At 39.7% G+C, this 16,004-nt stretch overlaps 2 protein-coding genes across 5 annotated transcripts; one reads left to right on the top strand and one right to left on the bottom strand.

Moving 5' to 3' along the window:
* Positions 1-166: 166 nt before the first annotated feature.
* On the bottom strand, positions 167-5,544 carry LOC133554433 (uncharacterized). Of its 3 annotated transcripts, none has more exons than XM_061903199.1 (3): positions 4,973-5,544; positions 1,441-1,593; positions 167-1,347 (listed from the first exon to the last, which is right to left on the bottom strand). In XM_061903199.1, the coding sequence occupies exons 1-3, from the start codon at positions 5,096-5,098 to the stop codon at positions 1,153-1,155; spliced, it is 474 nt and encodes a 157-aa protein (XP_061759183.1). In that variant the 5' UTR covers positions 5,099-5,544; the 3' UTR covers positions 167-1,152. The 3 variants fall into 3 exon arrangements, with proteins under 3 accessions (XP_061759183.1, XP_061759184.1, XP_061759182.1); XM_061903200.1 differs by having other exon boundaries at positions 167-1,352; positions 1,441-1,629; positions 4,973-5,539; XM_061903198.1 differs by having other exon boundaries at positions 1,441-1,629; positions 4,973-5,535.
* Positions 4,474-14,851, top strand: LOC133554432 (monocarboxylate transporter 2-like). 2 transcript variants are annotated; one of them, XM_061903197.1, is made up of 5 exons: positions 4,474-4,573; positions 8,646-8,875; positions 9,000-9,143; positions 13,322-14,155; positions 14,231-14,851. In XM_061903197.1, exons 2-5 carry the CDS (start codon positions 8,659-8,661, stop codon positions 14,404-14,406), a joined length of 1,371 nt encoding a protein of 456 aa, XP_061759181.1. In that variant the 5' UTR covers positions 4,474-4,573; positions 8,646-8,658; the 3' UTR covers positions 14,407-14,851. The 2 variants fall into 2 exon arrangements, with proteins under 2 accessions (XP_061759181.1, XP_061759179.1); XM_061903195.1 differs by lacking the exon at positions 4,474-4,573 and adding an exon at positions 8,431-8,547.
* Positions 14,852-16,004: the final 1,153 nt, after the last annotated feature.

A 16,004-nucleotide genomic window follows, 5' to 3' on the forward strand; every position in this document is an offset into this window, starting at 1 on the left:
GATTGATTTCAATTTGCACATCAAAAAAAATTTGAAAAATTGTATTCCAACATGACTGACAGTACACTAATAGAGATGTACTGACATCTAGTGGATGCTTTTTTTTCACCAGCTGCTAAAAAAATGCTCCTCTGCCTAAAAGTGTTTTAATGACCAAAATACACAATGCTTTTGAATATTGACTTTATTAATATTGTCAACTGATCAAGTAACATCTTACATACAGTGATGATAAACTGTGGTTAGTAGTCAAATTACAAATGAATTATGTCTGACTCATGAATGCCCATAAATTTATATTCTTCTTCATAGAGCCATATTACAGATATTGTAGTGCTACAGTTAGGTCTTTCTTTCCCCGTTTTTAAGAACTTAGCATAGACAGGCCCTGCAAACCTCCCTTAGCCCTAAGGAGACAAAGGCTGACTTTTTAGTCCTGTGAGTACATTTTTGGACATCGATTTTGTGGTATTCTTCCATTATACATGATTGTTCCTTAGAGGGGGTTTTCATATTGAATTTTAAAATGTCAATGTCCAATTCTTTCAAAGGTGTATGGTACACTGGCAGTTATTCCACAATACCGCAAAGCCAAACGGGTAATAAAAGTTGTTCCATTTTTGAAGGGGCATACAAACGTTTTGATTTACATTTTTGTGCTCTAATCCCAAAATCAACTTCAACCCTGAACAAAATTAGCAAACATGTATTTATTTTATTTTACCCATTAGATGAAACAATGTCACAGTCAATTAGTATTTATTTTCATAACTATAGCAATTTTACTAATTAAATTTGATTGAACAATTTAATTAACTGATTCATTTATTAATTAATTTACAAATAAACGTGACATTTAACTGATCAAAAAGCCTTTGAAAGGGTCCAAAAATCAACACCACTATATGTTCCATATTTTTGTTTAGGACTGAAGTTTGAGAAATTGGACCAGAAAAAGTAAACAAAACAAAAAAGGAATCCAAAGTTGTTTTACACCCCTCAAAGACTTATAGACTTTAACGTCCTGTCCAATAAAAATGGAATGTCCCCAGAGGGTTGCAATGGACTGTGTTTTTGTCCATTTGAGTCCCTGCTAAACCTAAAACACAAAATGTAGTTTATAGATTCTGAATTTTATCTATTTACCAGGTGTCAAGGCGTTTTCTTTTCACAACGTCTTGTGGTGCACTCCTCCCCGCGTCCGGTCCACTTTAAGCGATTCCTGGCAAAGACAGCATAGGCTTTGTCCATCAACGGTCTCACAGGTGACAACATCATAAGGCGACCCAAAAAGTCCAGGCCCACTGCGGCATACATGACTGCAAACGCGGGGACGCCCCGATGAACCTGCCCTTGACAAAAACACACCAAGACAAGAAATGCGTATCAGACATATCTTTAATAAAATACATGATTATATAACTCGTGATGTTAATTGACCTCATTGTTCTCATCAATCACATGCATTTCCTCCATGGCTGCCTCATAGCTGACCCCGTTGTATTTGGATCCATCGTAGCCTGGAAGTGAGATATCGACAAAGTCCACCTTGTCGGGCTTGTTCTTTTGCAGAAACTTAAGGACCTGAATCTCCTTCACACATATGGGACAAAGTCCATCATACAGCACCTTAAGAAGAGCAAAATAAAGTGTAATTTGCATCATCAGCATCATAATTTATACCCTTTAAAAATGTAATGAGTATCTGTTCCTGATGTCATTGTGCTTTGCGTGAGGAGACCATTACATTGTTAAACATAAAGTTGGGTATATGTACAAGCTCCGTTTCCATATGAGTTGGGAAATTGTGTTAGATGGAAATATAAACGGAATACAATGATTTGCAAATAATTTTCAACCCATATTCAGTTGAATATGCTACAAAGACAACATATTTTATGTTCAAACTGATAAACCCTTTTTTTTGTGCAAATAATCATTAACTTTAGAATTTGATGCCAGCAACATGTGATAAAGAAGTTGAATAAGGTGGCAATAAATACTGATAAAGTTGAGGAATGCTCATCAAAAACTTATATGGAACATCCCACAGGTATGCAGGCTAATTGGGATCAGTTGGGTGCCATGATTGGGTATAAAAGCAGCTTCCATGAAATGCTGAGTAATTCACAAACAAGGATGGGGTGAGGGTCACCACTTTGTAAGCAAATTGTCGAACAGTTTTAGAACACCATTTCTCAACGAGCTATTGCAAGGAATTTAGGGATTTTACCATCTACGGTCCGTAAAATCATCAAAAAGTTCAGAGAATCTGGAGAAATCCCTGCACATAAGTGATGATATTACAGACTTTTGATCCCTCAGGCAGTACTGCATCAAAAACCAACATCAGTGTGTAAAGGATATCACCACATGGACTCAGGAACACTTCATAAAACCACTGTCAGTAACTACAGTTGGTTGCTACACATGTAAGTGCAAGTTAAAACTCTACTATGCAGAGCCAAACCCATTTATCAACAATATCCTGAAACGCTGCCGGCTTGGCTGGGCCCGAGCTCACCTAAGATGGACTGATGCAAAGTAGAAAGGTGTTCTGTGGTCTGACGAGTCCACATTTCAAATTATATTTGGAAAAAGAGAACGTGGTGTCCTCCAGAACAAAAAGGAAAATAACCATTCGGATTGTTATAGGCGCAAAGTTCAAAAGCCAGCATCTGTGATGGTATGGGGGTGCATTAGTGCCCAAGGCATGGGTAACTTACACATCTGTGAAGGCACCATTAATGCTGAAAGGTCCATACAGGTTTTGGAGCAACATATGTTGTCATCCAAGCAACGTTATCATGGGTGCCCCTGCTTATTTCAGCAAGACAAGTAATACAACAGCGTAGCTTCGTAAAAAAAGAGTGCGCCTGCTGTCCAGACCTGTCCCCCATTGAAAATGTGTGGCGCATTATGAAGCGTAAAATACGACAGCAGAGACCCCGGACTGTTGAACGACTGAAGCGCTACATAAAAGAAGAATGGGAAAGAATTCCACTTTCAAAGCTTCAACAATTACTTTCCTCAGATCCCAAACGTTTGAGTGTTGTTAAAAGAAAAAGTGATGTAACACAGTGGTGAACATGTCCTTTCCCAACTACTTTGGCACGTGTTGCAGCAATGAAATTCTAAGTTAATTATTATTTGCAAAAAAAAAAAAAAGTTTATGAGTTTGAACATCAAATATCTTGTCTTTGTAGTGCATTCAATTGAATATGGGTTGAAAAGGATTTGCAAATCATTGTATTCCGTTTATATTTACATCCAACACAATTTCCCAACTCATATGGAAACGGGCTTTGTATATACGGACAGACAGTCCGAGACAGACAGACGGACTTCAGGAGAGTTCCCTCAGGAAAATTTTAATTCCTGCAGCAGTGTACAGAGCCCCTAAAGGGACATAGATGTTTTGCGAGACCTTGCAATCATTTTTTTTTTCCTATGTCAGTGAACCGGAAGTAAAACAGACACAGCGATGGTGAAGTGAAGTGAAGTGAATTATATTTATATAGCGCTTTTCTCTAGTGACTCAAAGCGCTTTACATAGTGAAACCCAATATCTAAGTTACATTTAAACCAGTGTGGGTGGCACTGGGAGCAGGTGGGTAAAGTGTCTTGCCCAAGGACACTACGGCAGTGACTAGGATGGCGGAAGCGGGAATCGAACCTGCAACCCTCAAGTTGCTGGCACGGCCACTCTACCAACCGAGCTATACCGCCCCAACATGAAGTGAACCAGAAGTGCAACAGACACAGTGATGGAAGAGCGGGAGCATGTGGGAGCCTACCCATCATCTGTGCTCTGTTGTGATTGATTGATTGAAACTTGTATTAGTAGATTGCACAGTACAGTACATATTCCGTACAATTGACCACTAAATGGTAACACCCGAATAAGTTTTTAAATTTGTTTAAGTCGGGGTCCACTTTAATCAATTCATGGTACTATAGTTGTGGGACTATAATACGTCAGTTGCAACCATGGAGGACGATTCGGAGCAGTTCTTAGTGTCTAGAGAGGTTCCAAAAGAGGACATTAGACGAATGAAGAGAGACAAGGTGAGCATAAAATTCTGGTTCACCATCGCTGTGTCTGTTTCACTTCCGGTTCATTGACATAGGAAAATCTCGCAAAACACTTTTTTCCCTCCATGTCCCTTTAGGGGCTCCGTAGAATTGTGATCAAATTTAAAATGTAAAAAGTAAATAATTGGATATTAATGGAAATAAAATAGAAAATATTACAATAGGATTAAAAATAAAAGGCAAGGATAAGAATAAGAATATAACAGTAAAAAATATGAATACAACATGATAAACTAGGCAGTAGTGACCATGTTATGAACATATATTGTGCTGGTATTTGTTGGAGTTTGCAGTATTACTGCTGGTAGTGGTCCTACACTCGCAGTATTACTGTCTTGTTGCATCCCTGACATTTAAAACTAAAGCCAACTATATTTGGTGGTGTCCAGTTTAACACGCCAGCCAAGTTCATGCTTTAGTTTCTTTGAGGACAAGCTGCTGCTAACCGTCCAGGAGGTCTTGATCCAGGATTTTGAAGGTGATGCTCTTGACATGAATGGTGGGAGGATGGATTGAACATCATTTTAATCTCACATTTTTCTTGACTGTTTTTTTTCTGAGTTTCTGCCACTAATCAAAATAGTTGACACAACTAAATCTTCTGACTTTAATCTTACATTTTTCTGACTTGATCACAAACAATGATTGAATATCTACAGCAGAATTAGACACAAAACAAATGTTATTTTCTTCTTGGACTCCAGCTGTCCAGTGACTCGGTTGGACTATTTTAGCCACTGTTTGACACCAAGTTACCTTTTTTGGCAGGAGTGGACGCAAACCGATCACTGTACGTCATATTTCCACGATAACATTCATCACAGCATACGTTATGTGTACATAATGCGTACAATATGTGGAATATGTCATAACTCACCTTCACCCCGGACTGAGAGGCGAGGTTCCGATGATGTCTGCAGAGAACATTTGCCACACTCGTCCTGAAATGAATAGAAGGCAGTCTGCCTAAAGCTAAAACACCCATTTTGATGTTGGTAAACATTTTTACTTCGAATTAGAGTAGGACTCAAACAGCTGACTACTGAATTATGACACCGAACCACAAGGAGCCGATCCCTTGTGTGCTTCCGGGCCCGAGCAGTCACGGACAATGCCGAGCACTCACGGACAATGCCGAGCACCCACGGACAGCGCCGAGCACCCACGTGGGATTTAACCGGAAAATGATTTCTCGTCGCCAAGCAAAAGCCGCGCATGCTCAGAAAAGTAGCGTCAGATGCACCGAACTACCTAAGATTGCTAGCTAAGAGTACTACTTCGAACCTGTGTAGCAACATTCATCCTCAACAGCAGTTGGAGCAAACAATAAACAAACACTAACCCTAAAAAAAAAAAAAAAAAATTGATATTTTCCTACTTTGACTCGTGGCGTTACATAAAGTCATACGGACTGTACAACGGAAGCTAACCGATAGGCGTGGTTCTCACAACTTCCGGGCTTAGTAAACGTTGCCAGATGGAAAAGGACAACTTATCGTGCTCGACGCTGTCATATTTAGGAACATTATCCTACATACCTCATTTCGAGAAGTTTCCGACCATCTGCTACATTAAACATTGCCATGAGTTTTAATTCACATCGTGTAAAATATGACGCAGCTTTGAACCTAAATAAACTAGCAGCATTGAAAAGTCAAGTGAGACAATGTACAACGTGTCTTCTGTTTGTGTTTGCTGATAGACATGCATTGAATGGGTGTAATTATTGTACATTTAGGTGAACTTATTGTACATAATGGGATTTGTTTGTACATATTGATCATGCAGTGTGCAGAGGTTGTAATTGTCGAGGTAGTACGTCTGGTAACCCTGCATTCAGCTATCGACATAAAGATGCAACATTTTAAATTACCGCTTGGGGGCGATATCACTGCATATAAAGCTACACCATCATATACTTTATGTCAGGGGTCGGGAACCTTTTTGGCTGAGAGAGCCATGAAAGCCAAATATTTCAAAATGTATTTCCATGAGAGCCACATTATATTTTTTGACACTGAATACAACTAAATTAGTTAAATTTTAAGTAAGACCAACATTTTTAGAGTATGATAAGTCTATTATTCTTTTTAATAACATTGTTATTCTAAAGTTAACCAACAATAAATATAATACTTCTTACCATTAATGCGACATCTTGAACAGGTGCGGTAGAAAACGGATGGTTGGATTAAAATGCATGAGAATGTTTTATACTTTGAACGTTATTTTTAACACTGTGATTACCAGCGGAATTATTCATTACTTATCGTGTTAAGCAATCTCAGCTAAGATTTATCTGAAAGCCAGATGCAGTCATCAAAAGAGCCACATCTGGCTCTAGAGCCATAGGTTCCCTACCCCTGCTTTATGTAGACAGAAACATTAGCATAAACTGTTGGACAACTGACAAATGTAGACTATACAAAATGAGCTCTTGTTATTTTTAATCATCCATCCATCCATCCATTTTCTACCGCTTATTCCCTTTTGGGGTCGCTGGCGCCTATCTCAGCTACAATCGGGCGGAAGGCGGGGTACACCAATCAGAATTATAAAATAGAGACAAATTCCTTTATTCCTAACAGTTTTCTTGTTAATAAATAACAAGGGTTTACATTCTACTGCGATGAGGTGGCGATTTGTCCAGGGTGTACCCAACATTCCGCCTGATTGTAGCTGAGATAGGCACCAGCGACCCCCACGACCCCAAAGGGAATAAGCGGTAGAAAATGGATGGATGGATGGGTTTACATTCTAGTCCCACAAAAAACTCTCAAAATGCAACAGTCAATAGCAATTGTAATAGTTGTTTTGATTCATGTTAAAAAAAAACAAAAAACATTGGTGATCACTGATACAGTTTCAATTTAACTGAACTTTGCAAGGAGTTTGAGTGTTCTCTTAGTTGCTTGTGAGGTTTTTCCTCCAAGTACTCCGACTTCCTCTCAGAGTAAAACCAAACAAGCATATTTATTTCAGCATCTAAATTGTCCAGAGGTGTGAATGTGGATCTTATTTGTCCATATTTATACAATGTGGATGACTGCTCACCAGTCCAGGGTCGAGACCTGACCCGTCTCTCAAAGTCCAAGTCTGCTAGGTTAGACTCCGAGCCTGCTTGTGACGTCAAGAGGAATAAAAAAATGATGCACACAGGAACAAAAACTGCAATTACTCCGTGTAAGTCAACAGCAAGAATCATTTAATTATATATCAATTTAAACGGTACTGTAAACACTACTGCGGGGTGGGACAAGAAAAACAGCCCCATGAGTCCATTTGTTTGTTGACTGTAGTAAGAAATACAAGCGCTCTCCACAGGGGCTGCCAATCAACCAGGAGTAATTTAATAATACATTTGAAGGCAGTACATCACTGAAGGCAAATATGTTTTAAAAAAACAATGTGTTGGATCAGATTTGCTCCTTGCCTTTGTTCCATACAATCAATTGTGTTTGGACAGCTGAGACTAGAGATGAAGCTGAGGCACCCCCCCAAGCTGAGGGAAGTAAAACAAGTTCCACTTTTTTTAAATGCACGTATTTTCCGTTGGGTCACTTTCAACTTACTCTATTGGAAGAACAATGAAACAAGCTCCATTGGGTTGATGTCAATAAACACTAATAATTAACAGCCACGAATAGACAATAAGAAAGCATATGCTCATTTGTGAAAGAAAACACCAATATTTCCTAACAGTGAAAGGGTGGGTCCATCAAGCAGAGGCAGGGGGTAAGGGGGTGTGCTGTCTCTTTTTAGGCCCCGGTTTGTAATATCCCACATGAAAAAGCTTGACTATAGTACAGTAGTCACACATGCTTTCAGTGTTAACTCTTTTTTTATATTTGTTTAATGTGATTTTTATTTTCACTTCTACACACACGAAGTTGGAATACAAATGAATTACCACTGCATCAGTTGTGCAGTTAAAAAATCCGACCCGGTGTTTTCTTCTATGCTTTCTTCTTTTCTTTTGTTGTTGTTGTTGTTGGTATCAAGTGGTGTCATTTGTCGTATGAATCCTGCACAGAGGAAAAACACATGATAAGCTTTCATTTACCCCCAGGAGAAATAAACATGCACATTTTAAAGAGATGTATTTCAACCCTAGAATTGTGATTCGCCTCCAAACTGTCACTAAAAGAGACACACAACTATAATGTACCTGCCTCTATTGTGCACCTCATTACTTTTAATGCAATAGTAGTCCCTTACCTTTCGGAGCTTTGCAGCATGACGGTAAACATTCTTAAAACACAGACTATTTAACAGCAGTTGTTATAGAGCACAATGTCATGAGTGATTGTTCGAAGCTTACCTGTTTCCCCCCTTCCTGACACGTGACAAGATGAAAAGACTTGCAGTAGGGCCTCTATCAGGGCGGCAGTCACACTCCGGCACAGCAACACACTTCATTGGCCGGCCAGAACACTTAAGAATTGTGCAGAGGTGTGGTTTTTGGCTTGCACTTTGAGTCTGCAGATTACGGTCACAGTTTTGGAGTCTCAACCTTAACTTTTTTTTTTTTACATCTGTTCTCTATTCAGGCCTAAATCCAACATGCCGCCGGAAGCAGAAACCAGTCTGGGCTACATTCCTCCTGACGGAGGCTGGGGCTGGGCCGTCGTCTTCGCGGCCTTTATCTCCATTGGATTTGCTTACGCCTTTCCCAAGTCGCTCACCATCTACTACAAGGAGATTCAAGAATATTTTTCTGTTTCCTACAGCCAGATTGCTTGGGTGTCCTCGGTCATGCTTGCATCAATGTATGCTGGAGGTCAGTCGTCAACATCCCTCTAAAATTGTCTCATATATCTGTGCAGTTTTAATACATTGAATTGAGACAGCCATATAATTGTAATAACTTATTGCTGTTAACTTTACATCTCTGTCCTTTGCAGGGCCCGTGAGCAGCATTCTTGTGAATCGCTATGGCAGCAGACCCGTGGTCATGGTTGGTGGGGTAATGGTTGGCTGTGCTATGGTGCTCGCCTCTTTTGGAACAACTATCTTCCATCTGTACCTCTGCGTTGGAGTAATTGGAGGTAATCTAACAGTTTTCAAATCAATAATTACACGTATTACATGTGTGCAATTGCTCCAAATGTTTGATGGATTAGATGTTGCAACGATTGCACAGTAATGTTAAAGATGGTCATGTGTACTTTATGTGGCCTGGTTGATTTATTGAATTCTTCATCAGAATTGAATATTGTAAAGCAGAGTTTCCAGCCTTTAATTTTTAAATAGAATGTGGTGCACCTACAAATATATTTAGGTTCATTTCGATACATTAGAACACACAGGGCCCAATGGCCAGATCTGGGCCGCCTCACCATTTTGTGTGACCTGCAAAAGCCTGGATATAATGTGCGTCAATACAGTACTTACTATATTTCTAAAGAGCGCACCGGGATATGAGCCACACACACTAAATTTTAGAAGAAAATAATAGGATTTCATATATTAGCCACACCGGACTATGTCGCGAAATGTGTTATTTACAGAGAAAGATTTTGTAAATGTTTGTTTACATACCTTAATTGTTTCAAAACGGTGTCTGTAACACGGCAGTAAAACGGTTGATCAAACAAAACAGAAGTCATCGTCATGGACCCACTAACTGCGGAAGCTAACTTTCCATTTGGCTAAACATGCTCAATAACTCCACAGTGATATTTTGTGAAATTTATCAATCAATCAATCAATATTTATTTTATATAGCCATAAATCACTAGTGTCTCAAAGAGCTGCATAAACCAAAACACAAACCACAACGACATCCTCGGTAGAGCCCACATAAGGGCAAGGAAAACTCACCCCAGCTGACCACCGCATATGTGGTCAGCTTTAGGGGCATGTAGAGTTGAGTGTCATCAGCATAACAGTGAAAGCTAACACCATATTTGCGTATGATGTCACCTAGCGGCAGCATGTATATGCTGAAGAGTGCAGGGCCAAGGACCGAACCCTGGGGAACTCCACACGTTACCTTAACATAGTCCGAGGTCACATTGTTATGGGAGACGCACTGCATCCTTTCAGTAAGATAGGAGTTAAACCAAGACAGGGCTAAGTCTGACTTACCAATTCGTGTTTTGATGCGCTCTAATGAAATTTTATGATCGACGGTATCGAAAGCAGCGCTAAGATCGAGGAGCAGCAACATAGATGACGCATCAGAAGCCATCGTTAGCAATAGATCATTAGTCATTTTTGCGAGGGCTGACTCCGTAGAGTGATTTGCCCTGAAACCGGATTGAAAGGTTTCACATAGATTGTTAGACGCTAAGTGTTCATTTAGCTGCTCTGCAACAATTTTTTCGAGGATTTTTGAAATAAAGGGAAGGTGAGACACTGGTCGGTAGTTTACCTTGAGGTCAGGATCGAGGTCAGGTCTTTTAAGGAGAGGATGAATAACCACTTTTTTGAATGCTAGGGGAACAGTGCAAGAGGAAAGTGATAAGTTTATAATATTTAGCACTGATGGACCTAATAAGACAAAGAGCTCCTTGATAAGTTTCCCAGGAAGTGGGTCAAGTAAACATGTTGTTTGTTTTTTTCGATTTACACGTTGTAACAATTCTTCTAATGTTATTTCATCAAAACGAGAAAAACTATTTTGGAGGGCAGTATCCACCGTATATACAGACGTATCTGTGTTAATAGAACCCAGCTGTACCTGGGACGCATTGTCTTTAATCTCCTTTCTAATGAGTTTAATTTTCTTGTTAAAGAATTTCATAAAGTCATCTGCCGAGTGGGTGGAGCTACTTGAAGGAGTCCCTTGTTGAATTAGCGATGTTACCGTACTAAACAAAAATTTAGGATCGTTTTTATTAAGGCGGATGAGATTTGAGTAATATTTAGCTTTAGCTAAGGTAAGCATGCGTTTATAAATTATTAAACTATCACTCCATGCTTGATGGTAAAACTCAAGTTTAGTCGCGCGCCATTTGCGTTCCAGCTTTCTACATGATCATTTCTGAGCTCTAGTTTCTTCTGTAAACCATGGGGTACGCCTTTTTGGAGCCTTTTTTAACTTCAACTGTACTATACTATCAATGGTTTCGCGCAGGGCGTAGTTAAAGTTGTTAGTGAGGTTATCAATAGAGCCCACATAATTTGGGAATGGTGCCATTACCGAGGGCAGTAGGCCAGCAAGAGTTGTCGTTGTGGCAGCATTAACGTTGCGGCTGCCATAGCAGTTATTATTATTATTAGCTTGCCGAACATGAGTCTGAACCTCAAATTTTATAAGGTAATGATTGGACATTACTTTAGTACACGGGAGTATCATAACTTTGGAAACGGTGATACCCCTGACAAGCACTAGGTCTATCGTATAACCTTTGCGGTGCGTGGGTTCATTTATTATTTGTGTAAGACGACAGCTATCAATTATAATCTGGAGCGCCACGCACGGTGGGTCAGATGGGGTATTCATATGGATATTAAAGTCCGCCATTATAATTATATTATCGGCATGCGTCACTAGATCAGCAACGAACTCTGAGAATTAATTGATAAAGTCCGAATAGGGCCCTGGGGGGCAGTAGATAACAGCCAGGTGTAGAGGCAGCGGTGTGACAGACCTCATAGTAAGCACCTTAAACAATTTATATTTATTATTTAGGTTAGGACTAAGGTTAAAGTTTTCATTATATATTAGTGCAACCCCCCCACTCCTTTTAAGGGGACGGGCAATATGCACATTCGTATAGTTAGGAGGAGATGCCTCATTTCGTGCTAAAAAGTCGTCTGGTTTAAGCCAGGTTTCACTGAGACAATGACGTTAAGATTGTTGTCTCTAATGACCTCATTAACTAATAACATTTTGGGAGACAATGATCTTATGTTTAAAAAGCCCATATTATAGGTAGTGGGCTGTTTTAAGGAGTTTTTGATCAAATTATCCGTAGTAGCAATATTAATTATGTTGCGTTTATTATGCATAGTGCACTTAAAATAAGTACGACCATATCTAGGAATTGATATGACGGGAATTTTCCGATTGTTTGCTTGTTGCTGCGATAAACTGAACACATCATAATTTGCCACCTCAGTAGAACGCATGTCCAACTCTGACATAGCCATAGCAGAACAAACTTGTTCTAACTTAACCAACTCCTCACCCAGACTAGTAGGCTCGCGTCTTCCATTTAAATCCAGCTTCAGGATGGAAGGAAGTGGTGTTCTGTGGGGATTAGCCTTTTGCTTTGTTGTTAGCCCCGCTCAGCATCCGCACTTCTGCTTTCAATCACACCCTTTGCGTGTCTTCCTTTGACGGTTTTCGCTGGTACTATACACCGCTGCATCAAAGGCCGCTGGATGTAGCCGGCGAACTATTCCCGTGCTAGCGAGGTGGTCCAACATACACGCATCTTTCAGTCCAAAACGGCCCGTCTATCCACATCCAGAATTGTCTGGCGGTCGTAAGTGATCACGGAGTGTCCACGCTGTAGCCAGCCATGAAATTTGCAGAATTGTCCGGTATTTTTGCCAAATGTTCCATTTCTACCAAGAGATTCTGCAAGCCCCAGCCCGTCCGGGCACCGCCATTTTGGATGGATTAAGTGAATTATATTTTTCTCTAGTGACTCAAAGCACTTTACATAGTGAAACCCAATATCTAAGTTACATTCAAACAAGTGTGGGTGGCACTGGGAGCAGGTGGGTAAAGTGTCTTGCACAAGGACACAACAGCAGTGACTAGGATGGCAGAAGCGGGAGTCGAACCTGGAACCCTGAAGTTGCTGGCACGGCCACTCTACCAACCTAGTTATGTCGCCCATAAATTATGTGAATTTACTGAGGAATTTTTCAAATTGAAACAATTACAAAAGAATGGCATTGTAAATTAATATACTAACACAGACACTCTTAGACATGTTAGCATATTAGCTAATTCAATATGTATCATATTTGCCTTCCGCCTATTCATAAATCAACTTGTCTAGATTATGGTACCTCTCAAAAATGCATGTCTCACACAGCATTATTGGTAAAATCTCTGAAAAGCATCTCCTGATAAAGTCTTTTTGTGTACAGTATTGGAACACTACTGCTAATAAAAATCCCATCATGCAACCCCATAGAGTAGGCTTAATGGTTCACAGATGTAATTATTTGCATAGTGCTGCTATGTTGTGACATTTCTATTGTGGCCATTAAGCCACATCAATTATTTATGTGTTGACAAACCCCTCTATAATTTCAACAGGTTTTGGCCTTGCCTTCAACCTGCAGCCAGCTCTGACCATCATTGGAACATACTTCCACATGAAAAGGCCAATGGCGAACGGGCTGGCGATGACGGGAAGTCCAGTGTTTCTGTTCGCTCTGGCTCCTCTGAACCAGTATCTCTTTGATTCCTTTGGCTGGAGAGGAAGCTTTCTAATCTTGGGAGCCATTGTTTCGAACTGTTGCGTTGCTGGTTCTCTGATGAGACCCGTCAACAAAAAAGTGCAACCGCAACTAAAAACTGAGCCGGATGAGAGCAATGATGCAGAAAAAATGCCTATAGACAACCAAGCTGCAGAAAGCCTCGACGAGGGCAAGAAGAAGGGGTGTGTGCAGAAGTTCATAGACGTCTCGCTCTTCAAACACAGGGGATTCCTCATTTATATCATCGGTAATGTGGTCATGACCCTTGGCCTTTTTGCGCCTGTGGTCTTCTTAGCCCCGTATGCCAAAAATGAAGGCATTGATGAATATTCAGCAGCATTCTTGCTCTCCATTTTTGCCCTAGTAGACATGTTTGCTCGACCAGCAACCGGCTTCATCGGCAATATGAAGTGGATACGACCAAGAATCCAATATTTATTCAGCTTTGCTGTATCCTACAATGGAGTATGTCACCTTCTGTGCCCACTGGCGTCTGGATATGTGGGCCTTGTTATCTATGCCGTCTTTTTTGGGATGGCATTCGGGATGGTGTGTTCTCTGCTCTTTGAGGCGTTGATGGACCTAGTGGGTGCTCATCGTTTCTCCAGTGCAGTTGGACTTGTCACCATTATCCAGTGCGGCCCGGTGCTTCTCGGCCCTCCACTTTCAGGTTTGGAAAAACATTTTTTTTAATTGATTGCACACAATGCAGCATTTGTAATGGTGAATTAATCATGTCTTTCAGGAGCTCTAGTTGATATTTTTGGGGACTACAAGTACATGTACTACATGTGTGGTGTGTTTATGCTGGCGCCAGGCATGTTTTTCTTCATAATGCACTACTACAACTACAAGAAGCTGGACGATGAGCAGCGGCAGCGGTTGGCTGCGGAAAAGAGGAATTGCAAAGAGGCTGGCTAGTTTAAAATGAAGCAGGATGAAACACATGGATGACTTTTATTTGTAGGATTTCATGTGAGTGATATTAGAATGTAGTGAGGTGATGCTTATAGGTTTTCTTATAGAACATACCGTTAAGAGTTTTTTAAAATTAATATTTTTTCCTACCTCAGATTCGAAACTGCGGACTTTTTTAAATTTCGACACATATCTGCAGATGAACATTTGTTGTCTCAGTATTTGTGTGCAGTTTACTTTAAGCTCCAGTGACAAAACATATAAATAATACAAAGCCATTGTGCCTGCAGCACTAAAATTTGAAATATGTATTGTATTTATTTTCTGACAATTTTAACACTTTAAATGCACATGACTAAATGACTGCACCAGTATTATACAAAGAGAAGTATGCATTTAGTAAACCAAAACAAACTAAAAGAATCCAATAAAAAGACCTTAAAATAGGCTGATAGACGTGTCGCGTGATGAAGTTCATACCAGGTGAGCCACTACTGCCTTTGGACTTTTTTTTTTAACTTTAGAGTGGACCTGCCCTTTTTTCAGAATTTTGCCTATCGTTCAAAATCATTATAAAAGATATGATGATGGATGGATTTTTTTTCATGTATTCTAAATAATAAATAATCGCAAAAAAAAGTCTGATTACAACGGAGCCCATGGGAGCTCCACTATTCCACACATACCTGTAAAATCCGATAAATAACCATTTAAAAAGCCCCAGCAAATACTCAATTTACATTACGTAACTTAAATATTAATCAAGTACGAGTGATATAGTTTTTATAAACACTAACGCAGACAAACTATTTATAGCGGCGACGTGATCGCGGTGCCTATGTTTACATCATCGAGTGGTCTGCTGTTTTCTTGCTTCTCAGCTCCTTGTAGGTTTATTGTAGATCATAAATCACGCCCCTCACCTGAAAAGTAGAGAGGATATAATCCGACAAGTTGGGAACTGGCAGGAACGACACAACAAGTGATTGTACCCCTGCACCCGACCCCGTTTCTTTGCGAGGATTATGAGACAATTTATTTCTAAATGGGAATATATGAACATTCTAGCAGTCGGACACCTAATGACAGCAGACCTTGTGCAGTAAGTGGTATTTTATTATGTTTGTTGGCTCTCATAAAGTCTACAGTGAAGAGAAATGAGTGATAAAGAAAAAAAAAGCAAAAGTTGTAATACATTTTTTTAATTAATGCTTAAAATGATCAAAATACATAAATATTAAATGTTATTAGAAATGGACCCATTACTGCATTACATATGCATTGTGTATATAAAACCTTAATGAAGGTGTTAGGATGTGTTTTAGGGGCTCTATAGGGAGAATTGACTGGCTCCCATAAGCTCCATTGTAAGCAAACTTTTGATCTCTTTTGTTTAATATTAAGAAGACAATAAAAAAAAAAACCTCCGTCGTCATGTCTTTCATAATTATTGTGAACAATAGGCAAAATTGCCCAAAAGTGCAGTTCCCCTTTAAGTTCATATGCTCCATTCAACTTTAGTACAGGTTGCTCATTAAGATAAATACCTTATTAGTCCGATTTGTATGCATCTGTAAAATGACTGAGCATTTTTGGGCTTA

The sequence above is a fragment of the Nerophis ophidion genome, linkage group LG06, assembly GCF_033978795.1.
Source record: "Nerophis ophidion isolate RoL-2023_Sa linkage group LG06, RoL_Noph_v1.0, whole genome shotgun sequence".
Taxonomy (NCBI): domain Eukaryota; kingdom Metazoa; phylum Chordata; class Actinopteri; order Syngnathiformes; family Syngnathidae; genus Nerophis; species Nerophis ophidion.